Consider the following 25,603-nt stretch of genomic DNA (forward strand, 5'->3'; position numbering starts at 1 on the left):
TGCTACTTTGTTGCCTTTACAATACACTGATCCCTTGTTGGTTGGAGAAAAGGAACAGGCAGGAGCTGATCCAGGCTCCCTTTAAGTCAGTAAGAACTGTTTCATTAATATCAGTGGCCTTTAAATAAAACTCTCTTGGCATCTGCCCACTCATTTCCTCTGCACATGCAATTAGGTAATTCATTGAAATAATCCCATGCCCCTTCAGACCTGAATAATCTCCCTTCTCTCCCCCAAAACAAACACAGAAAAGTACATCTATTTCAGAGGGCAGTACTTTATTCTCCTTCAATTAAAAAGCATATCCTAAACTCAATCTAAATATTTACTGTGACACTTACTGGCTGACTCCTAGATTTAAAAAACTTTCTGGTAGTGTCCTCTTCCCTAGCTTTGTGATCTAAAAACCAAAGATGATTCTTCTTTCATTCTTCTCTCATTCATTCAGAGGACAAACACAGGGAAAGGAGAATAAGCTCAGGCAAATCATGGAATGGTTTGGGTTGGAAGGGATGGAAGGGATCTTTACAGGTCATCTAGTCCAATCCCGCACTGCAATGAGCAGGGACATCTTCAACTAGATCAGGTTGCTCAGAGCCCCGTCCAACCTGACCTTGAATGTTTCCAGGGATGGGGCATCTACTACTTCTTTGGGCAACCTGTTCCAGTGTTTCACCACCCTCATCATAAAAAAAGTCTTCCTTATATCTAGTCTGAATCTACACTCCTTCAGTTTAAAACCATTACCCCTTGTCCTATTGCAACAGGCCCTACTAAAAAGTCTGTCCCCATCTTTCGTCTAAGCCCCCTTTAAGTATTGAAAGGCCGCAACAAGGTGTCCCTGGAGCACTCTCTTTTCCAGGCTGAACAACCCCAACTCTCTCAGCCTTTCCTCATAGGAGAGGTGTTCCATCCCTCTGATCATTTTTGTGGCCCTCCTCTGGACCTGCTCCAACAGTTCCATGTCCTTCCTGTACTGAGGACTCCAGAGCCGGACTCAGTATTCCAAGTGGGGTCTCACCAGAGTGGAGTAGAGGGGCAGAGTCACCTCCCTTGACCTGCTGGCCACGGTTCTTTTGATGCAGCCCAAGATACGGTTGGCTTTCTGGGCTGCAAGCATACATTGCCAGCTCATGTCCAGCTTTTCACTCACCAGTACCACCAAGTCCTTCTCTGCAGGACTGCTCTCAATCCCTTCATCCCCAGCCTGTATTAATACCACGGTGTACTGGGTTTGTGTGGCAAGGTTTTGGTAGCAGGGGGGCTGCAGGGGTGGCTTCTGTTAGAAGCTGCTAGAAGCTTCCCCCATGTCCAACAGAGCCAATGCCAGCCGGCTCCAAGACAGACCCACAGCTGGCCAAGGCTGAGCCAATCAACGATGGTGGTAGTGTCTCTGTGATGACGTATTTAAGAAGGGTGAAAAAAACCTGTGCAACTGCAGCCAAAGAAAAGAGTGAGAATACGTGAGAGAAACAACTCGGCAGACACCAAGGTCTGTGAAGAAGACGGGGGAGGAGGTGCTCCAGGTGCTGGAGCAGAGATTGCCCTGCAGGCTGAGGTGAAGAACCATGGTGAAGACCATAGTGAGGCAGGTTGTCTCCTTGCAGCCCATGGTGGTTAATGGTGGAGCAGATTATCCACCTGCAGCCCATGGAGGACCCCACACCAGAGCAGGTAGAAGTGCCCGAAGGCGCTGTGACTGTTGGAAGCCCACGCTGGAGCAGGCTCCTGGCAGGACCTGTGACCCTGTGGAGAGAGAGGAGCCCATGCTGGAGCAGGTTTGCTGGCAGGACTTGTGACCCGGTGGGGAACCCACACTGGAGCAGTCTGTTCTGGAAGGACTGCACCCAATGGAAAGGACCCAGACTGGAGCAGTTCATGAAGAACTCCAGCCTGTGGGAAGGACTCATGTTTGAGAAGTTCGTGGAGGCCTGTTTCCCGTGGGAGGGATCCCATGCTGGAGCAGGCGAAGACTGTGAGGAGTCCTCCCCTTGAGGAGGAAGAAGTGGCAGAGACAATGTGTGATGAACTGACTGCAACCCTCATTCCCCACCCTCCTGTGCCACTGCTGGGGGAAGAGGTAGAGAATTTGGGAGTAAAGTCAAGCCTGGGAAGAAGGGAGGGGTGGGGGGAAGGTCTTTTAAGATTTGGTTTTTTATTTCTCATTACCCTACTCCCATTTGATTGGTAACGAATTAAATTCATTTTTCCCCAAGTCAAGTCTGTTTTGCCCATGACAGTACTTGGTGAACAACCTCTTCCTATCCTTATCTCGATCCATGACCCATTATATTTTCTCTCCCCTGTCCAGCTGAGGAGGAGGAGTGATGGAGCCACTTTGGTGGGCACCTGGCATCCAGCCAGGGTGAACCCACCACACAGGGGTTACCCCGACCCCGGTGCAGGACCATGCACTTGGCCTTGTACATGGGCCCACTTCTCGACCTTGTCCAGGTCCCTCTGAATGGCATCCCATCCCTCAGGCATGTCAGCCGCACCATTCAGCTTGGTGTTGTCTGCAAATTTGCTGAGGGTGCACTTGATCCCACTATGTCACTGATGAAGGTATCAAACAGTACTGGTCCCAAGAGGGACACCATTTGTCACTGGTCTCCATCCGGACATTGAGCCATTGACCACTACGCTCTGGACGCAACCATCCAGCCAATTCCTTATCCACCGCATGGTCCATCCATTGGATCCGTATCTCTCCAGTTTAGAGAGAAGGATATTGTGTGGGACCATGTCAAAGGCCTTACAGAAATCCAGAGAGCTGACATCTGTAGCTCTTCCCTTGTCCACTGACGTAGTCACTCCATCATAGAAGGCCACTAGGTTGGTCAGGCAAGACTTGCCCTTGGTGAAGCCATGCTGGCTGTCTCGAATCACCTCCCTGTCCTCCACGTGCCTTAACAGAGCTTCTAGGAGGATCTGTTCCATGATCTTCCCAGGCACAGAGGTGAGGCTGATAGGTTGGTAGTTCCTAGGGTCCTCCTTTCTACCCTTTTTAAAAATGGGTGCAATGTTTCCCTTTTTCCAGTCACCAGGGACTTCACCTGACTGCCATGACTTTTCAAATATCATGGAGAGTGGCTTGGCAACTACATCGGCCAATTCCCTCAGGACCCTGGGATGCATCTCGTTGGGTCCCATAGACTCAGGCATGTTCAGGTTCCTCCGGTGGTCTTGAATCTTACCTTCTCTTACACTGGGAGGGACTTTGCTCCCCCAGTCCCTGCCTCGAGTGGATGGGTCACAAGAGGTGTGGGAGGGCAGGTTGCCAGTGAAGACTGAGGCAAAAAAGTTGTTGCGTACCTCAGCCTTCTCCACGTCCGTTGTTACCAGTTTGTCAGTCACATTCTTTGGGGGGGTGTGGGGTTGTGGTGTACGCTTTCTTAGACCTTCCTTTTCTGGCAGACATACCTATAGAAGCCCTTCTTATTATTCTTTGAATCCCTGGCCAAGTTCAGCTCCAGCCGCACCTTGGCCTTCCTGACCCCATCTGTACACAACCGGGCAGAGTCCCTATACTCTTCTCAGGATACCTGTCCCTGCTTCCACTGCCTGTGCATTTCCTTCTTGCCCTTTAGTTTGACGAGCAGGTCTGGACTCATCCATGCCCATCTCTTGCCTTCCTTTCCTGATTTCTTACACCTGGGGATCAAGAGCTCTTGCACTCTATGGAAAGCGTCCTTAAAGATCTGCCAGCTCTTTTCTGCTCCCTTGTCCCTGAGGGCAGTTTCCCAGAGGGTCCTATGGACTAACTCCTTGCACAGCTGCCAAGTTTGCTTTCCTAAAATTCAGGGTCCTGACTTTACTCTTTGCCTGACCCATATCCTCAGGACTGTGAACTCCACCAGCGCATGATCACTGCAGCCCAGGCTGCCTCCAATCTTGATGTCACTGATTAACTCACTTGCATTGGTGACCAACAGGTCCAATAATGCATCCCCTCTGGTAGGGCTGTCTATTACCTGGCTTAAGAAGGTATCCTCAATGCACTCCAGGAGTCTCCTGGATTGCCTACAGCTCACCATGCTACTTTTCCAGCAGATGTCAGGGTCGTTGAATATACAGTGCCTTCTCAGCATAAGGCATTATAGGCAACACTATTTACTGTGAACTCAGCTCTAATGTTTCCAGTACCAGCACCAGCCACTATAAAGCTACTTCAACCCATCTACAGATGGTCTCATCACAGCTTCAGGCACCTCACAACTTTAAAATGTTTGGTTTTATCATATGGCTGATGGGTCAAGAAGTGGTATCACCACATTTTACAGAAGGATTAGCTGTATTATTGGTGCAGACACTTTATGGGAGAACACAGAACTGAATCCAGGTCTCTCAAATCCCATACGTGCATTCATAGCCACAGCACATTGGTTACACAGTACAGACAATGTGATGATACAGTGTAAGAGCACAAGGAAAGTTAGATAGGATACAAGAAAGCAGAAGCAAAACCAACCAACCAACCAACAAACCCCCTAAACCATCGCCACCAAAACCAAACCAAGCTATCCAGTATACACTGTAGTTTCTTTCAGGCTAGTTATTGAACTTCCTGATTCAGTCTTTTATTTGTTATCTCTATATATATTAATCTACCTAGCCATATAAACACACATATGTGTGTATATGTATTTACACATCTATATTGATACAAATATAAAAAAAATTAATGCTAATTGCCAAACAATAAAGGGGAGGCATGCTCCTACTGCAAAACTCACAGTTCTTGCTTTACTTGCTTACTATTCCAAGGTAAAAGAAGGGCCATGACTGATTAGTAAACTACTTACATATTGCAAAAGTTCTACACGGAAGAAAAAAATCTAGCACTTGAGCTATAATAAAAGAAGATCCTTGTGAAATGTAAGTTTAAGAATTTATCTACTCAACTAACCACTGGAATACTTAGTACTATGATATGAAACAGTTAACAGAAAGTTTCAGGATTAGTCTTTCTAATCATACCTCCTTCAACTACATAACTATTCCTTCACACAAAGTATTCTGCTTCAAGAGTTGTCTGACCTGCAATCTCCCCTTAGAATAAAATAAAAAAGAAATTGTAACTGCTTTGTTTATACCCCCCAGAAATCCTTTGTGCTGCCCTAAAGATGTAGAAGGAAGTGGGAAAGGGCAACTAAAAGCCACCATGTCATCTGCATATCAGAGGTTACATCAGTTATATGTATAAAATATTAACTATGCTGTCTGCTCAAACTTCCTCTAGTAAATGATTTTTCTCCACTAGGAAAATGAAGATTTTCAGAATGGAAAAAGAAATGGTGAATCACACTAGTTCTGCTGTTTAGAACTATTGGCAGTGATTGCTTTTTACCAGCACACCGAGGCTGCTGATGCTCGTGCTATCTGTGCAATGCATGTGAATGTACAGTCTTAGAACACAAGCATTCATACTATTAATACATTTTCCAACATACTCAAACCTAATACTTTTGAATTTCAGCTAGTAAGTGATTTATTTTACTTTTTTAATCTCCTAATGTTTTAGGAGTTAAAGCTGGTCGCAGTATGGGATAGGAAAAAAATTATGCAATATATTCGATTGCAAGGTACTGCATGGGGGGGAACTAAGCAAGGGCCAAGTAAAAGAATGTAGAGTTTATCTCTTGTGGTTAATGGTTTGTACCGAGTCCAGCTCAATAGTGTCTGAAGCTCACTACCATTAATGTTTTGTTACCACTGAGTTTGTGGAACTGGACTAGCAGTGATGAATTTTTCCAAGCTGTAAAGTTTTAATTAGCACCCTTGTTCTGGAGCACAAATAGAATACACTCTCCTTGAGTCCAACAATGCTGCATACTTTCCCTTCTATGTAATTTTAAAAAAGCTAAATATATGGCCTATAATACCAGTACTTATTAAGACAAAAGGCAGCAGGGGTTCTCTACAGCTATCATATCCTGTGAGAGTCAATGCTCCCTACTGCCCATCCAGCTTGTCTGCAGTTTCTCTTCCGCCACAGGGACATGACGTTCTGCTGGGACATGATCAGTATATCTGAAGTCAATACCAATTTTCTACTTGTTTCTGGGGGCACAGAACTACCTCCTGAAGAGTAGGTGACGTCTTTAAACAAAAAATGTAACATTATTAATAACTCAGTCAGAAATTGGGAATCATTTCTCCTAGAGTTCAAAAGTTGGAACTTTTGGCAACTCTTAAGGAAGATGTTAAAAATCTTAGACAAATATAAGTAATGATGTAAAAATGTGGTACAATACAACAGACTTTCCTTGGGGCTTTCACTTACTGTACTAATTCAGCAGTGATAGGTGAAGTATAAAAACTACAGATAGACTGACTGCTATCGCAAGGGTAAGAATGCAGTCCTGATGGACAGTCTAATCACAGATCTGCAGTCAGAGTGATTTTTGACCAGACACTTTGACCAGGGGTATTTTATCACTTCAAAATACGCATAAAAAGTGCATGCTTTGTTCTCCACAAAAATATTTCCTGACAAATATTCCCTTACTGGTGAAGAAAGTAAACTGTATCCTAAACTAGAACTGGGGGTTTTTTGTTTGTTTTGTTTTATAAATAATCAGAAAAGAAACAGCAACTCCACTTCACAGTAACTACAACCAAATTATTTTCTCCAAACATGCCCAATACACAGCTTTGGGAGATGTATTCAGGTAGAAAGTTTGAAAAGAAAACAATTTTCATCACTTCAATGTTAAGTATGGAGAGGAAAAAAAAGTCAACACTTCAAATTATGCCAATTTCTTTTATTGCTTAAATAACCTGTATCTTAACAACAACAACAACAGGCACCACAGTATGATCAATTCTGTTCAAGACTTGTAAGAAAACAGTTTTTCTTTTCACAGCAAAATTGTCCATCCTAGGTGAGACAACATAACTAACAATAAGATAATTCTAATGAGCAGATATTAAAGCTAGAAAAACATACTACATTGGCAGTACTAATAATAGGCTATATCAACTAGCTGTTTGTTTCTCACCTAGTACATAAAGTATTCAAGCATCTAGTTTCTGAACTCCCAGATACCACTAAAAAGATTTGTTACGCATAGGGTCTGACAGGGCACAGCTTGAACATCTTCATATGAAAGGAAAAAGATGAAAGAAGACAGCTTGCACATCAACACAGGTTTGCAAAGTTTCCCTCTCTTAGCAACAAGAATACACTGATGCCCACTGATGCACCCTCATCCAAAACTTATCAAAGAAGTCTTTTGTAAACTATACTCATGTTGTTGGGCATTAAAAAAAAATAAATATATATATACCCTCTATACCTTCAAAGTTTTCAGTTGTGTCCCATGTGAGCCCTTCCTATTAAAAAAAAAACAAACCCTGGTAACTGAATTTCACTCTGGTTCCAGCAGGTCTTTCATTCACATGCATGCAAGAATGAACATGTATGAAATGAAAGACTGAGAGAACAGTAGCTACAGACCAGTCTTCAAATTAATACAATGCAAGACAGAAGCACATCTTAGCTGTGATTAGTGGTCAGTTTTTGTCATTCACACTTTCTTAAATAACATGTTAAATGACTGATACCACAAGCAAATATCCAGTATCAACTGGCATATGAACTGATTTATTTACACTGCTAGCCGAAAAACAAACACAACTGTAATCCACCTATTCCAGAAATCCTTTCAGAAGTTACTGAGATCACTTTTGAAAAAAATCAAAGCCACAACAGGTATTGTGGGTCTAGACCTACTCAGGATTGGTCTCATATTCACCCACATCACTGAGAGCATTTATAATTACTTTCTATACACACAGCACTTTCAGGTTTTTTCCCAGTCTTCTTGACACCCAGATTCAAGAAGTTTGTTTTATTTTAGAAAGTCAGCTCTGTTACTACCCTGTAATGACAGAAATCCAAAAGAATGATTGCTTTTGAGAAAGTCAGTAAACCGTGTGCATGGAGACACCACCAGTGCATCTTAAGACAGCACATGTACAAGTAGCAGAGCCAGACAGAATTACTTCAGCGCTAAGTGCTGCCCTTCTGGACCAGTTTGGATTTTTCCAGCAGCACAGTGCATCCCGAGACACTGCTGTGCTCTGCTGCCCTCTCAGCACAGCTGCCCAACTGGCAGCAGCAGAAGAAAAATAAAGGTAGTTATGTTCATACAACTACAGAATGGCTTCTCTACCTCCTTCCTTTCCAGTTCTGTTGTCTCTTCCATTTGGTTCCGCAGGAAGAAATCAAGACCTTGTCCTTCAGATAAAGGGGAAAGACCTCTTCTGACCATCCCTGGGTAAAGTTACGAACTCAACAACGCCCAAAACAGAGAGGAAAAACGACCCTGACGTGCCAGTTTGTACCTTTCCCCGATAAAGCAACTTCTTACTGCCAAGAGGCAGTAAGCTTGTAACGGCAGGGAGAGCTGTACACGGGGCAGCACTTTGCAGAGCCGTGCAGGCGACACCAGTTCCCGCTAACTGCGTGCGTGACACTCTTCTGGAGTTCAAGCTGGCTCCTCACCATGAGTTTGTCACTGTTTCATTCCCACGTCCCCCCCAAAGCCCGGCCAGCCCGAGGAAAACACCTACAACAGCCACCTGCTCCAAGTGCTCAGCTGACCCCGCCGGGGCCAGGGCTGGCGCTGCCGAGCCCGGCGCCCACCGGGGCAGGTGCCGACCCCCCCACCGACCCACACCGGAAGAGACTCGGCCACGCCGCCCCCAGTTGGCACAGCGGCCACGCCGCACCCCGGCCATTACCGGGACACGCCGCCCGGCCGCTATCGGCACCTGGTCACGAGGGCGCCGGCGGCGCTGAGGGAAGAGGGCGACAGCCCCCCGCACCGCGCCGGGTTTACTTTCGGCGCTGACAGCCTGGGGGCCTCGTCCCCCTCCGAGATGTTAACGAGAAGAAGTGCCCGGCCCCCTCCAAGGCCAGCCGCTTCCCGGCGGAGGGGGAAAGCGGAGGCCAGGCCGCCCTGGGCGGCCAAGGCGGTGTCCCCCCGCGAGGAGGAAGCTGAGAGGGGGCAGCCAGCAGCGGCGCGGCGGGGCTCGGTACTTAACCGTCTGTCACAGTCACGTCCGCGTCCTCCTCTCCCGACTGCACCTCCAGCTGCAGGGCTTTCTGGCAGGGGCTGGCGAGCTGCAGCCCCGCCGGCAGCTCCTCCCTGGCGAGGAGCAGCTTCACGCTGCACCGCAGCAGCTGCTGTGTGTGCGGAGACGGAGCGGCCATGATCCCGCCGCCCCCCTCTGCCAGCAGCGACTGCCGCCCGACGAGTCGGGCTCCGGCGGCGCTGCTGCCGCTCCCGCCTCCTCCAGCCAGCCCGGGGAGGGCGGCGGCAGCCGAGGGAGACCCACTGAGGAGGCCTTGCCGACAGAGCAATCCCGCGGCTCAGACGCCTCCCAGGGCATCTGCACCGCGACCTCACCCCCGCCTCCAAAGAGCTCCTCCGCTACTTAACCGCGCCCGGGCACGTTAAGCGGGGCGGGCGGCGCTGGCGGGCAGCGACACCTTCCGGCCGCAGCGGCGTCTCCTTGGCCGCCGTCGTGGCCGTGGCGCAGCCCCGCTACCGGGCGTGCACAGGGAGTCCCCCAGCGTCCCCGTCGCTGCCGCGCTGGGAAGGCAGCGGGGCACGCGTGGCGGGGAGGCGGTGACACCGTGACACCCTCCCTCCCTCCCGCCGCCGCCCGCTCGGGCGGGCGGCGGCCCCTGCTCACCGCTTGCGGCGGCTGGCGGAGGGCCCGGGGCCCTGACACAGCTGGTGGGGAAAGGCCGTGCGCGTGTCTTTACGGGCAGCTCTCGTGTTGGCATCGGGACTAGAAGTCTGTAGCAGTGATGTAAGGAGGCCGTTCACTAAACGCCAGATAATTTGGCTTTTCCCTCCCTGGTGTTTCCCTCTCTGCCTCATTTTCGAAGAGCGTAAGCGTGTAACTGTAACATTAAGCAGTAGGTGTCGCTATTTTGCTATAGTTTTGCCTGGTGGTTTGGCTGGTTTTTGTTGGGGTTGGTTTTTTTGGGTTTTTTGTTTTTTTTTTTTTTTTTTTTTTTTTTTGGTCCCTGTCCCGGTAGAAGTTAAAAAACAAACCCCGCCGGTTACTTTTGTTTGTATGCCTCTGTGTCGAAGGTTAATTAATGAATATTTGAGAAGTGTTCTGAGTTTGAAAGTACTGTATAAAGTTTAAATGGGCCTCAGCTCATTGAGTTTCCAGCTGTTACTGTAATGTGTATGTCAGTAACGTTCTCTGGATGCAAACGGTGACTTGGACTGTCCTGTCTAGCTGGCTGGAAAGGATGTGAATGTACCCACCCCAACTGTGTTAAAAGGACTGTCTTGCTGTACAAAGAGATCTCCCAGCTACACAGAGACTTGTTCCTCTGAGCTGCTTAAGCCACAAAATGTACTGAAGCAGCATGCGTGTTGCTGAACCTATGTTTGCGTTAATGACCAGGATGGTTTGTGTATAAAGACAACACAATTCTATCGCTGCAATAGCATAGTTCTCTGCCTGGATTTAACTACCCTTTGTGGGAACAAAAATGAGGTATTACCTCTTGATTCTTCTGTGAAGGAATTTGATGTTATTTACCCTTGTATGAAGGAGGAATAAGGCAGTTTCAACATGCCATCAGGTGTTTGTGCATAGCTTACTGCACACAGTAAGTGCTTTGGCACTCAGCTGGATTGCTTATACCCAAAGCCAACTCCACAGCCACTTACCTAACTGCGAGGCCAAAGAATGGGGATTTCTGGGCTGTCAAATTCATCTTTGCAGCGAAAGGTTGAGTAAGTACAAGTAAGGCAATACTACGTTTGTTGAGTCCAGAAGAAAATATCTATGGGTAGCTGAGATATAGGGCAAATGCCAGACTAAGAGTTGTAGAAGTCCAGTGGATAAGCAGGAAAGTGTCATGCTGATAGATTCCGCCTCTCCTGGATGTGAGAACCTGCTGACACACTCAAAGCAACAGGAAGGATATTGCTCTTGTCCACAATGCTCTGAAAAAGAAGGTGGCAAGGATAGTTTGCAGGTGTAATTTTTTTTCACATGTGCAAGGAGATAGAAGAGTATTGTTTTTAGTATCAGTATCTTTACTGGATTACCACCTCACCTCAGTAGAGGTGTGCCACTGACCACCTGGTCCTCAGTAGCATTACTACTTCTCACACCCATAAGGAGTAAACAGTGTCCCACAGAAGAGGCCTGTCCATTTCAGGCAATAGTCATTGCTGCTTTTACCACCTCGCTCTCAACTTGCAGCCTTGCTTCCTTTTTAGTGTCGCACCACCACTAAACCATTGAACAGCTACATGGCTGTGGCTTCACTACATTAGTTTTCGGCTGCACAGTGACTGTGATGTAGTAGCAAGGTTGCTTCCTGAACCAAATATATGTGGTGGTTTGTTTTGGTTTTTTTGGGGGGGGCATGGGGGGAAGGAGGATGAGAGAATTTCTGCTTTACAGCCCTTTGCCAAACATACACAGGGCAAATATATTTTCCGAAGGCATGAAGTAATTTTAATTATCAAGTCCAACAAGAGGACAATGTATCTGAAAAAAAACCCTGTATTCCTAAAGGTTTGAGTGATAACAGCTAGTGTGAGCTGGGACTACAGAAGACGGGGAATTTTGACTATTCCTTTTAGCCTTTAATGCACATCTTGAATTGTTATGTGAATCAGCAAAGAAAAAACTTTCAACTGACTATTTAAGTTATGTTTTGCTTTTGTATTTTCTGATAATTTTCCTACCCAATTTCCATCAGTCTCTTTAAACTATGGTATTATTCAAGAATCTGAGGAAATACCTTCAAGGGTTATTGCTCAAACCATGTACTACTGTATCCCTCCTATGGTGAATTCCACCAACATTTGGAAACACTATTCAAGATGTTGCTCACCTGAAAATGCTACCTCACTGTGAATGCTTTATTGTGTAGAATGCACCATTTTTGTTTCAAAATTGATCTGTGGAAGTAATAGAAAAACAATTTTTAATCCGGTTTTGTCTTTCATTGGCCATCAACAAAGGCAGCAGTATCAGGTATGAATTAACGCTGCCAACAAGTTCTTCACTAATAGTATAAACCCTTCTAAGATTTCAGTATCTCTTGCTAAAGCAAGTATTTTATACTTAGAAATCTGAACCAAATTTAAGTTTAATGGGGCAACAATATATGCTATTAAATATTATTGTTAAGCTTCTCCTTTGACATTGAAGACTAGAGCAGATCAACCAGCATTTGTTCCACAGGCGTACACTGTCCATTTGCCAGCTGCATGAATTGCTGATTACAAAAACCACCTTAGAATGTGACAAGTGCTGTAACACAGAACTAGGTTTGAGTTTCGGTCTTTTTTTAGTTGGACTGCTGTGTCTGCAGAGCCCCATTGCTTTTAAAGTAAAAAGCAACTACAGTTACAATCCTGCTTAGTGGGTTTAAAGGTATAGGATCTGGTGGTGTTAAATGAGAAAAGTTCTTTCTCTTCCAAACATCACATAAAGCTTTGTCTATAATGGATTAGCTACTTGACCACTTTTTTATTTTTTAAAAAACAGAAGTCCACCCAAACTTTCAGGAATTTTAAAACAAATTCCCTATAACAGGAAAAGGATAAAAAGCTTAACTGTGGTACATTATTCAGCATAGACATTGTTAAATATTTTGTCAGCAGAAACATCCTACAACAAGACATTTTCTTGTCGGCCTGTAACGCAGTTGGTGTAGTAGAGGCATGAATTTGATTTGGATTTGCAAAAGTAAGTGGATGGAGATAAAGCGTACAGACAGAAAGATCATGCTTTCTAAAGACACACAAGATGGACCCTCTACCAGAAGCCCACAGGAAGGGAATGGTATCTTTTATGTGGTGATGATTAGCCGTATTTATGGCTAAAATGTTTTTGCATTTCACACATACAGCCAAAGTAACTTCAGAAGTATTCAGTATTTCCTTACTGTGGAAAAAATGCACCTTTGGAAGCTTTGAGAATAAGTAGAATTGCAAAAGCTATTGTGTGCCACATCTGTGACCATAATACTCACATGCTCTCAAAGCCCTTTGAGAGAAGTCTGCCTTGGCCCCATAGCAAGGAGCCAGCTGCACCTAACAAATGTCAGAGAAAGCATCAGGCGTCTCTGTCTGAGCTCTAAAACAAGCAGTGTTTGGGGACATCTCTTTCATGCAGAGACAAGATCCATGAGTTAGGTGGGAGCATTATTCCAACAGTTGAGCAACACCAAAGTGACAGCTTTCCTACTTGCTATGTCATGCTATCAACCTGAAACGACTTTGATACCATGCTGGTCACTGGTGGATCCCAGATAGAAGTCTTTCTTCTGTGACCCTGAAGCCAGTGAAAAGATCCATCAAGACCCTCGGGTGCATGCTGTGCTACTTCAGCTCCAAGCCTCCCTTTGTTAGTGAAAGCGGGCTTTCCAGGCTACAGCTGTCCCATTTCCTTGCTATGTTACTTACTGCACCTTTTGATTTTAGCTGTTGGGCTTTCTTGGGTGAAACTGGAGGAAGAAGGGGAGTCTAAACTTTTCTTAGGCAACAGAAACTGCTGAAAACTAGGGAAATAAAAGGATAAAGTGATTGCTACAGTTCTGAGCAAAAGTCACCTTGTCACTGACATGGGCCAGTAAATTCAATGCCTGTGTTGCAACTGCACAATTCTTTGTGACCCTAACTTCAATGAGTGTGTTGTTACAGCAGCTTCTTCATCTGTTTCTGCAGTCTTTCAATATTGGTGGAAGACAATACAACCTCAAATTACAGCTTCTGCAAAGGACCGGTTCACGAACCCTTCTTCTAAAGTGTGTACTAAAGGGTATTCAGATATTCCTGTTCACAATACTACTACTGGTAGCTATCTTAAACTGTGCTTTAACAACTCAAGTATTGTAAATACGCTTCTGACAGTAATACTTCATGAAAGAAGATAAAGAATCTGAGCACTCTTGTCCTTTCAGCAAGTTGTCAGGACTTTCTAACCAACAAATGCCTCCAGCAGTGGAGACGTTAGTACAGACCACTTTTAGCAGCAGTTTGAGCAAAGCTGGCTAAATGAGAATGGTGCCAGGACACCATCTATTAGTGTGGATCCATTGTGGGGAAAAGATAACATCCAGCTGCAAAGAAAGAATGGCTTGAGGCAGCAATTGTTTTCTATCACTTCCAGATAGATCTCCAAAAGTACGTCTGATTTATTAACTACTAGTTACTAAATCTTGATCCAGTTACGAAATCTTGATCCATTTTTGGCACTGTTAACAGTATGCTAGAGAGAGTTTTTACTCTGACTTGATTCTGCTGATCTCATTCCAAATTTTGCTAAATTCCATTGTGTATGTTCTTCCCCAATACCTGAATTAACCTAATCAGTAGGACTTTCCTATTCAAAAAAGAAGACAACCCCTCCTTGACCACAGTGTGCTGCTGCTGACAGTTTTATTCTAAGCAATTTTATAAGCAGAATTGTTCTAGTAAGAATCACTCTGCATACAGACATTTTCCACTGGCACACTGCACACAAAACCTGCTGCTGCTTGCATTAATTAGAGTTTAGGACAGACAGTAGGTCAGTACTTATTTCACAGAATCACAGAATCACAGAATCAGTACGGTTGGAAAAGACCTGTAAGATCATCGAGTCCAACCTGGGGAAAAAAAAAAAACAAAAAAACCACCACCACAAAAAAAAAAAAAACTCACCACAAAAAGAAAAACCACAAAACCCACGCCACACAACAACAACAACAAGCCACAACCCACCCAACACCAGACAGCACCATGTCCATCAAGCTACATCCCACAATGCCACATCCACACGCTCCTTGAATACCTCCAGGGAGGGTGACTCTACCACCTCCCTGGGCAGCCTATTCCAATGTTTCACTACTCTCTCAGTAAAGAACTTTTTCCTAATATCGAGTCTAAACCTCCCCTGGCGCAACTTGAGGCCATTTCCTCTAGTCCTGTCACTCGTCACTTGGGAGAAGAGACCAACACGCACCTCTCTGTAATGTCCCTTCAGGTAATTGTAGAGAGCGATGAGGTCTCCCCTCAGCCTCCTCTTCTGCAGACTGAACAACCCCAGTTCCCTCAGAAGACTTCTATTGCTAATACAGTAATACTGTATTGCTGCAGGCTGTATGACATTTTACATAAGTGAACACTTTAGCTAAGTCAAATTAAATACACTTAAAATAAGGCGATATAGAATGTATCTTATTTATTTGATATCATTAACAGATTATCTATTACAGAAGTAATAGAAGTTATCTTCATTTATAACCCTTCTTACACTTGTGTTTTCTTACAGTACCCAGTATTTCCAAATTTCTCCTACATTTCAGCTATGCTTCATGTTTTGAGGTCTGGATCGTAGTACTTTGGGATGCTGAACTAAACTTCCATTGGTTAACTAATTAAACCTCTTTAATATCAACAACAGCAGAGGTTGAATTCTGCAGGGACCCTGGTAACACTGTCAGTGGAAAAGAACTGAGTAATGTAGCCTGTTGGCTGTGTCAACTGTTAGCTGGTGTGGGATCCCTCTAGATGGAGATGTTCCTCCACAGATTGTTTTCATGTGCATGTATGCTGGAGCAAGACCTAGTCTCAGCAAGGCACTAGGTAGGAAATGAAGTCTTAGTCTCGATTAGCAAACCAGTTAGGAATATTCTGTAAACACAGGTGTGGCTGGTCACTAGTGTAGAAAATTTGTAGTCTTGTTTGGTAGGATGCATTGCAGGAACCAGTATTGTACTCTACTAAGTTTTTGATCTTTATTTGAAATTAAAGGATAGGCAATGACTGGACCATAACTTACAGCTGAACTTCCAGAGAAAAATAAGCCTTAGGATGCAGCTTTTCTATCTTTACCACAGTTTTGTGTAAAATACCTGTTTTAATCTTGGTATCCCATAGTAATTTTTATATTCTAGCATTCATTACTTGGTGGGTCCTCCCCAGTTAAAGTAACATTCTGCATTTCTTTATATGAAACAGTGCCTGCAACACATACTAGAGTCCCATAAGATATATGACCTGGTAAGATTAGGCCTTTGTCTATGTTTTGTGAAACTACCAAAACATCCAATGCATTAGATACTGCTGAAGATTTAGAGCAAAACTTGCAGAAGAGGTTCTGCTGGTAATGAACTGACACCACTAATTCCTGGAGGCCAAAGTCTGCATGCCCCCTCACTGACAGCTGCTAACTAGCTAAATCTGTAATGGGAAATTATTGTTAATATTGAAATTAGTAAGTATACTGCTATCTGTATTTACTGGGAATGAGACAGCTACTTAATTGAATTGACACTTCAAAATACTAGTTGCTTTTGCAGTCTAACGTTACTTAGTTCTGTTGCCGCTAAATAAAAAGTTGCGGTCTTATTTAAAAGGCATAAGATGAAACATTTTTTCTCTCAAAATCAATAGTAACACAATCCAAAATATCTGGCTATATAAAAACTGAAGCAATTCAGGTATGTTTGTAACAAGAAAACAAATTTATTGATTTTAAAAGACAAGACACAATTTCGTTTTGAAAAACACAAGAAAGCTAGCCTGAGTTCAAGTCTGAAATATTCAGAAAAATCCTACGGTCTTTAGTATGTTCCAGTCATTTGTTTAAACAACACACTAAAAGTTAATATATATTTTTATAATTATAAAAGGTCCCCAGTTATTGTACAGTACACAATACAAATTGCCCACAAACTATTATTTAGCTCCTGCCAGTTTTGAGAGGACATGATATACTAAAAGATTTAGCATTTCTCACAAAAAATCACATCAGGAAATACTTATTTACAAAATCAAATACATTATACAAAAAAACCATCACGTTATTCTGTAAAGATGTCTTCTTTAAATAATTAAAAAGTATATATTCAACTGTAGTCCAAAAACTGGAAAAGAACATTACATTATCTCACACATACAATCTACAAAAAGTTGCTTACCTCATTTACATAATATATGCAGTCAACTGGAAAATAAAAATTTGAATGTCCTAGTGTTATGATGTTTCTGTGCTGTGGGACTGAATAATGTAATCTGCCACTTACTAAGTGAAATTTAAATGATGGCACTTAAAAAGAAATACAGTATAAAATAAATGCAACAAAGGAAGTTTCCTAGAAGGTAAGAAAGCCCTGAGTGATGATAAAATTACTGACTGGTAGCTCTAGAATTAACCTAATTAAAGTTTACCACCTCAGGCACAATTTTCCAAGTTTTTGAAAGGCACTCAAAGTTTCTTTAACAGCCTCATTGGTTATTAACTGTAAATCCAAATTTTCAGTGAAGATGAGCGGAGATGGGCAACTTGCTTTGGTACAAAGGGATATTTTCCTAGCATATTTTAAATTGCTTAATTGGGTTACTTTAAGATGGATATTTACTATTTAAATACAAGGCAATCACTTTAATATTGAAGGAAACTTTACTTGCGGAACCCTTTAAGTATTCTTTGTGTAAGGAGCTCTTGCTGCTATCAGTGAGTTAAAAAGAATTGAACTGAGTTCCTGGTAAATACCAATCCATGCGAGGTTGTTCCTCCGAAGTCAATATTCCTCTTACAAAGAGATTTATTGTTTCAGAGTAAAATTCATCCAGAGCTGAAAACTCCTGTAAGATGTTTGCACCGTAATCAAGAAAGTGCTTCAGAACCTACAAAGAACATTTTCCCGATTTAGATTTAAGTGAGGCTCATTTGATGCTCATAGGCTTGTTCTGGGCTGCCTTCTCTACAGTGAATTTCAGCCTTAATGAGCAATCTACAAGAACAATTCTTACCAAATATGTAACTACTCAGGGCTTCCAATCCCAAAATGCTAATTTATTTTTTCAACAGGAAAAGGGAAAAAAAATGAGAATAAAACAAGAGTTAAAATGATCCTTTTCAAACTAAGGCATATTTTACTTCAAACAAACACTAGGCAGTCACTTTGTAAGTGGCTTTTACTATTTCTTAGTTAAACTGGTAAATTAAACTCAGGTCTACTGGCACATAAAATCACTAGCAGCAATGATCAAGGCATGCAAACTCAGAAGCATTTACAGTAAATTATGAATAAAGAAAGTTGTTAAATTAAAACCCTTTGAGTATTGCATTTAGGTTAATTAATTATGCATGAATTTGCATTAACGGACTAAAAATGTTTACAACCTACTTGCACCATACTACTGACGTAATTCCATTAAATAACTTAAAATGAGACCCTTTTTATTTGCCCTCAGCTAGACTTAAATAAGTATAGCTGCACTTAGTGTTTGCTGACTGATTGATACTGCAAGAAACCAGTAGAAAATTTATTGTACTCTCACTTAGTAAGGTGGCATTTCTATCTGTAAGTTCAAAGAATCTCTAATTGCCTCTACACTTGTTCCCTTGTTCTTGTAAGCAGTATTTGTAAGAACAAAGGGGCTTTTTTAAATGGCAAAAGGCTTGTGCAAGCTCTAGGTTGCTTTTAAAATTCTAACATTCAGTAAGGGCCACTCGAACTGTACCCCTGTATATGAAGATGAATAAAATACCTTCATCCTTCAGCTAGTCATTATTGCAGTGACTGAGTTTTAAAAGGAGTATCAATATAATTGTGCACTTTTTGTTCTTCTTTATGAAAAACACTGCCAGAAATTTCAATGCAAACATACCAAATATTCTGCAAAATTTATTCTTCTTCACTAAGCCTTCTTTTAATCCTAAAGATTCTCTTTTGCAGTACCAGAGTATTCCAGTACTAACCTACCTCAGGAGATTTTCAAAATAGTCTGAATATATTTTCTAAACCTTTATCTTCTAAAGGCATCTTAAAGTAGACAACTTCATATCTGTAGAAACATATGTTTGATTTTCTTTATATATTTATGCAATTACGAAAACGAGCTGAAGTACTGTTTTCTATTATACAGTACACATCAATGGCAGTGAATATTTTGCCTACATCTATTCAGCCTCCTATAACAAAACCATTCCCGTATAGTATGCAAGTATTTACTTTAGACATAATTAAAAAAGATTCTACAACGCTATCAGCTATCTCAAAGTATATACTCAATGGACTAATTAAATTTCCTAAAGAGCTTTGTTCCCATCATGTTACTTACAATGCTCAAAGGGTTAATGCAAGGAATTATCAAATTAACTTTCTAGTACTAGAACTAAGCACTGTATGTTTATGCTTCGATTCCAGTTTTTATTGTTTGTCTTAAATCACCAAACAAATTAGCAGAGATACTAGAATTCCATTTATTTATTTGTTTTAAACCATATACAAAGAGGATTTCCTGTTAGAGAGACAAGGGCCCAATTTTCAGAAATTCATACTGCTCTCTCCAATGAATGTTTTAAACTCTGAAATTATTGTTGTATACTTATATTACTGATCTATTTTTCATCAGCACTTTTATGGCTATCAATGGTTATTTTTATTTTGTAAAAACATTGTGAATTAAATGGGATCGCAGTGCATCTCTAATATACAATTTTTTCTAAACAGTGCAGATGTCAATTGGTGAGAATGACAAAAATACCAGATCATTTCTCCTAGGGAAAACAAGGTGAACAAAAGTAGTGTATTAGATATTTAAAAATACCTCGCTTTAAATTAAATTTGTACATAGACCTATACATTCCTGAATGACAGAACATTATCCGTTTTCTTACTTTTGAACTAAAGGCAGTAATGCTGTAAATCATCATTTTATAGGTAAATAATTTAAAATCTATTTTCCAAATTTTTATGGAACTTTTTTAAAAGAAGGTGCTTAGAGCATGCTACAGTACAAGAGCAAAACACAGAAATAATAATTGAAAACAGAAAAGAAAAAGCTTTAAAATGGATTTACCATGACAAAGACAAAAATGTACCAACAAATTTTAATAAATATAAAACTTTTGAAAATTGGGCCCTGTGTTTTAAAAAGGTAGTTCAACAATACCCATTCCCCCCCCCCCCGCAGTTCACTGTGCTATTTGTGTTAATGGGGGAAATGCCTCTAAAATAATTATTTTGGATTCCATGTCAAGATTAGATAAAAGACATAAACCATGTCAACTCTCATAATGTCTACCCTGTGGATACATGCTGCACCTCTCCAGAGCACTAACGATAGACTTCAGAGCTGGTGTGGCAATGCAACCGCATGCTACACATTATAGAATATGGACTGAGGTATTCGTATCTCTGTAGTTTAATGATTACTAAAACCCAACTATTAAACAGCAAGAGCGTGCAAAATGTTTTGTCTAAGTGTTTGATTAAAATTTCAGTAAGTGTAAAAACAGAACAGAAGACCCCCAAACCTGTAAGTATATAACACAGTTTACAGTAACATAGTTCTTTTAAAAAAAAATCCAGTGAAACCTTTAGAATTTAAGCAGAGGAATACAGACTCCATTCAGTTTTCTGAACCTGATAGTTCCAATTTGTTTTGATAACTCATTCTTTTTAGAAGCCATGAAATACATTCCATTTTTGTATTCAGATTTTTGTTCAGTTTTGTTTTGCACTTTGTGAACAGTGAACAACTGAGTGGAGTGGGGAGCTAAATAATGAAAGATACTCAGGTCCCACCTTTTTAGCAATCTAGATTTACCTATTACAATTGTACTCTTTTCTCAGCAACAACAAATCCAACATTAAAACAAGAAAGGACAATAATAAGAAAACATTATATGTCCATCAACACAAAAATTGAAACAAGTATGACAGTATTAAAAAAAGCTGAAAATGAAAAAAAGTTGAATTATTTCACTTTTACTTGTAAACATCTTATAATGCACAATGAAGGGGAGTAAATATTTATCACAGCTTAGTTTTAGCATTTTTGGTGAAGGGTACAGATGTGCTGATTTCCAAGGAAAAATCAGGACACACTGAGCGATATATGTGAGAACAAAATCTATAATGAGATTCAGTGCATTTATGAGTTTAGAAATAATGAATATAAACCTCACTTTCACTTTTTACTGAGGCAAAAGCCATCTACTGACATCAGTAGGAATTATGCCTACATAGAATGAGCAGGATGGGTTCACCTCCCAATTCTGCAAAGGCATTAAAATTTAATTTTGTACACCAATAACATTAGGACATTTTAGTTGATGTACAGCCATATTTGGAGCATATGTAAACTGTAGCAACAAACTTGTTTGCTATAAATATGCTGTTCATTTTAGATGCTCTTCTCCCATTTGGTACATATGACTTCAAAGTAATTTTCAGACACACTAGATAAACCAAAATAAAGGAATCCCTAATTTTCTTACACAGTCTTTTCTGTGAAGTTGATCTTTTTGTGCTCTCCTTCACTTTTTGGCTTTTTTGCTTATTTAATTCCACTACTTTAGTGCAGCAAATTCATGTGTCTGCATAATGAAATGTTTAAGAAGAAAAATTTGAGTTGTTTAATGTCAATTACTATGGTCTCTATAAACTGTCATTATTTAACCATTAAAATGTCATATCTGGCTGATACCCCACAAAATATAGAAATTGAAAACATGCACTGCATTATGTACCTGCTCATTTATTTCTTTTTAGTTTTTAAAATTAAAAGTAGGCAAGGGTTTAGAAAATATATAATCATGCTTGGGACTATGGTCAATCTATTTTGACATTTAAAGTTGGTATTAAAGCTAGTTTTGCTTTCCAAATTCCCAAGCAAATTTTATTTGTAATAAAGTGAAATCCAGCTAGAAACGAGAAAAAATAGGTTTATTGTCATTCTAAGAGGGATATTAAAATCATTTAATAATAAAAAAATCCTTTTATTCTTTTGAAGGCTATGTAACCTGTCCTTACTTCTTAGGGAATTTGAAAATGACAGGCACACCTTGTTGAGTTAATTTAAGAGTTAAGAATAACAAAAAGTACTAAGTCTTAGCTTCAGTTCTGTTTAAGGCACCATGTAATAGCCGAGGTACAATGATCCCTGATGTACATTCTTAAATGGCAATGGTCCATCTAGCCACCTATTCAAATTCTACACAATTGGGAATAAGTACAAGTGAGGTGTGCCAGTTACACTGCCTTACCTAATTTTTGTAAAAATTTAAATCCACTTTAACAACAAGGAAATATTTTTGAAAGGAAAATGATGCAGGTTGCTACATTCCTTGCATTCTATAAATCATCTTTTCTAAGAGCAGCAGATTGAACCACTAGTAGGAAAAGACCTGGAATAGAAGAAAGTCATCCAAATGGAATGTTTTCCTGTATGTCCAGTTCAGCGTAAGTAGCACGTACACTTAAAATTAATAACAATAATCAAGTCACTTCTTTTTTAGCTTCAGTTTCTAACAACTACAGTACCACGCAACAGTGAAAAGCACCTGTTCAGTGGCCCCACATATAGAATCAGTAGTCTTCAAATCAGAGGAAATGGTATGCAAATAATATCTGGAACCGTTGATTTTAAAGGAAGCTTGCATTGTTTACATGATGGTCAGATAATTAGGTACGTTTACGACGTACACATTACCACATTCTGTTACAATTCTGTCATTTAAACTCACTTCTCGCTCACAGAAAGAAACTAGGAGATCTTCCCAATCCTCCAGCATTATTACAAAAATTCCCCCTGAATGCTCACAATTTTATCAAAATAGTGTCTTCTCGTTGTCCAATGAAAAGCACCTTTTGTAACAAATTTGATACACCTGCTGTCAAATAAGTATGCCTCCAGTGTAAATCAAAGAAAATAGTTCTTTTGATATTTCACAGAAGTCCATCTAATTAAAAACCTATCTATATGAAATCATCATAACTAATAATTAACATTAAAATATTTTTTTAAAAACTATGAAAAAATTTAAATTATTATAAGAGGACAAAAACAGTAACATTAAGCTTTGCAAAAATCTTCCTTGCATTTGATACTAAGAAAACTCTTCATATTGAGCGGCCAATGTTAAATGATTCTGTTTACAAAAAAATCTCTTTTTTTTAAACAGATCTGGCAAAATACATACACCCATTCCATTTAACAACTCCAACAAAATAATGCTCAGCACAGCTAAAATTTGACAACAGTCGACCTTCAGACTTATAATCTTTATTTTTTTTTTTTTTCATATTAAACCCAAAGGGCTAATGTAATGGGGTGTGTGTGTCGGCGGGGGCGTGGGGAGGTTTCGTATTAGACTGCAGTATATGTATTTCCAGTAGCACTGCATTGTCTGATAGTCTGAGTAGTTGCAACAATGTGCTCATTATGAATTGGGTTCAGGAGGTTCTGCTGTACTCCACTCTCAAGCACTGGCTGCATGCAGCCCACCTGGAATGCCTGGTTTAGCTCTGTTTTCTCCCTCTTGGCTTGTGGCTCTCCATTTTCATCCAGCTCTTCATCTATTTCACTTTCAACTTCGCTGCCCTCATCTGCACAAACAAACCACCATGAAACTAGCACAAAGGGAAAAAATTCTAATACAAGGGCCTTTATTTTGCAAACTATAGTTGAAATACAAAAGTACAAGCTGATAAAGCACAAACTGAAAATTTAAAATTTTAATGGAAAAGTCAATGATTATCTCAAATAGGTAAACAGACTCTCAGCTTTGACCACTTGAGTTACACACTGTTGATACAGTATGTAGAAAAAACAATTACAATCTCAAAAACAATCTCTAACAAACAATGTTAACTTCATATTACAAAATGCCTCTCATCTAGAAGACACGATGAACAAAAGAGTTGTTACTCTTAGCTACAGATAGGGAAACTGAGATGAGGAGATTTGGGTGACTTGACCCCAAATTTTGACACACATTCTTACACTCACTAGCTGAGTGATCTGGGGTCAAGTCACCCCAAATCACTCAACTAGTCAGTATAAGAACATATGTCAAAATATGGCATGAAGAGGTTATAAGGAACTCCTTTCTATCCTCTTCACTGACAAGTTAACTGACAACTACTTGCATCCCGTTCTGCCTTCTTCACTTAGCAAAACATTTACTACAGGTAAACATACATAAGCATACTCCTGTCTTTCTTCCCACAGCTGCTACCCTTCTCTGTCCTATCAGATAGAACTAAATTCTGTGTAAGAATTGGAGTATTTCTTGTGTCAATAATAAACATCTTAAAAATATATTCTTATTTTAAAACAAACCTATAATATTATAGTCATTATTATATGCTGCATATTACATAGATAGCTTATTGTAGCCATATAATAGATTAATGTATCCATATAACATATACCTTCACTATAAAGCATGATACCGCTCTAAATTCTGTTTTACTGTATTTTGAAAACATAAGGACTTATTTTGCTCAAAGAGACACATTAGCTCTATACAGAATTATACACTGGAGAGATCAAAATGCTTACCTTTATCCATATTTCCAGGGGACACAGCATTTATATCACCAAACTGTAAAATAAACAATAAAAAAAATGGGCACATTCTTAAGCAAATGTCAAATTAGAGTATCTGTGATGGAGCAGATCTGTGCTCCACTGGTCTGATGCTAGCATTCGAATGCATGGTCTTGGCTGCAGCCACATCCACAGTACAGCAATTCATTTTCCATTCCATCCTAGTCTTCTGCTTATTAAGACAATTATCACTAAGTAAACCCTCAAAAATTAAAATGGGGAAGTACAAACTTTTTTAAGATTACTTCATCAGGGCCTCTGTTGCTTGAAGTGAGCTATTTCTGTGTTGTGTAAAGCCATAAATTATGATGGATATCCATTCTGAACTTCCAATATTTTAACAAAAAGGTCTTTTTAAAATTTGCCAGAGACAACTTTAATTGTACTGGAACAAAAATGAAGGTGTGGCACAGTGTTGCAAATCTGCCTGTAAGGTAGATGAAAGGCACTGCTGAGAAAGGGTTTACAATCTGGTAATCAATTTACTTACATCAAAAAAAAACCTTTTCAAAAAATTGCTTACAAGCTAGATGTACAACCTTCCTCCCTTTCCTTCCCTGAATGCGCTAAGTTTCTCTTAAATAAGAATTGGCAGAGCAAAATGCCATCAATGAATCTCAAGTGAAAGGAGGACAATATTTAGATAAATACATTTCTAACCATAAATGATGATAACAGTCTTTTTCAGATTAATTTTGCCAATACCTGTATCCAAAGCTGGAAGAAGAGGAAAGGAGAAAAATGAGAATGCTTTTCTCAGCTGCAACACCAGTTTATATTGTCTTATGGTGTTTGTCACACCATAGTCTTAGACTTCCTCATTTTATTTCAGTCACAGTCATTGAATACACAGAAACATAAAAGGACATGCATTTAATGAGTATTTACTGCTTTTATTCTGCCCCGTTCACCTCTAAAAGTTTTGGGTTACTTACTTCCTCATAACATCTCCATCTTCAGTCTAAGTAAACATTTTAGAAGACCCTACACTATGTTTATGCCTAACATACACAGTGTCTGTTAAGAAGACAGGAATGTAGTAACTGTATACTTGTGTAGTACCTTACTGCAAATATAAGGCAGAGATTAAGCAAATATACTATTGGTGTTTTTCTGAAACATGTCATGCCACATGATATAAAATCATTTGACAAATAAAGCTGAGACATTTCCAATTTCTCATGAAAGTATTGCATTTATAGTAT

At 40.6% G+C, this 25,603-nt stretch overlaps 2 protein-coding genes across 2 annotated transcripts in view; both read right to left on the reverse strand.

Moving 5' to 3' along the window:
• LOC104253465 (histone-arginine methyltransferase CARM1) overlaps positions 1-9,223 on the reverse strand; it is a 79,549-nt gene extending 70,326 nt beyond the window's left edge. Inside the window, exon 1 of the mRNA XM_059833509.1 lies at positions 9,055-9,223. Coding sequence (XP_059689492.1) covers positions 9,055-9,223 — 169 coding nt within the window. The remainder of the gene's footprint in view (positions 1-9,054) is intronic.
• A 13,930-nt stretch (positions 9,224-23,153) lies between these two features.
• The window catches only part of RFX3 (regulatory factor X3), a 55,652-nt gene continuing 53,202 nt past the window's right edge, over positions 23,154-25,603 (reverse strand). Inside the window, exons 15-16 of the mRNA XM_059833818.1 lie at positions 24,351-24,393; positions 23,154-23,392 (exon numbers count right to left, since the gene is read on the reverse strand). Of these exons, the coding sequence (XP_059689801.1) occupies positions 23,154-23,392; positions 24,351-24,393 (282 nt within the window). The remainder of the gene's footprint in view (positions 23,393-24,350; positions 24,394-25,603) is intronic.

Source organism: Gavia stellata, chromosome Z (genome assembly GCF_030936135.1).
Source record: "Gavia stellata isolate bGavSte3 chromosome Z, bGavSte3.hap2, whole genome shotgun sequence".
Classification (NCBI taxonomy): domain Eukaryota; kingdom Metazoa; phylum Chordata; class Aves; order Gaviiformes; family Gaviidae; genus Gavia; species Gavia stellata.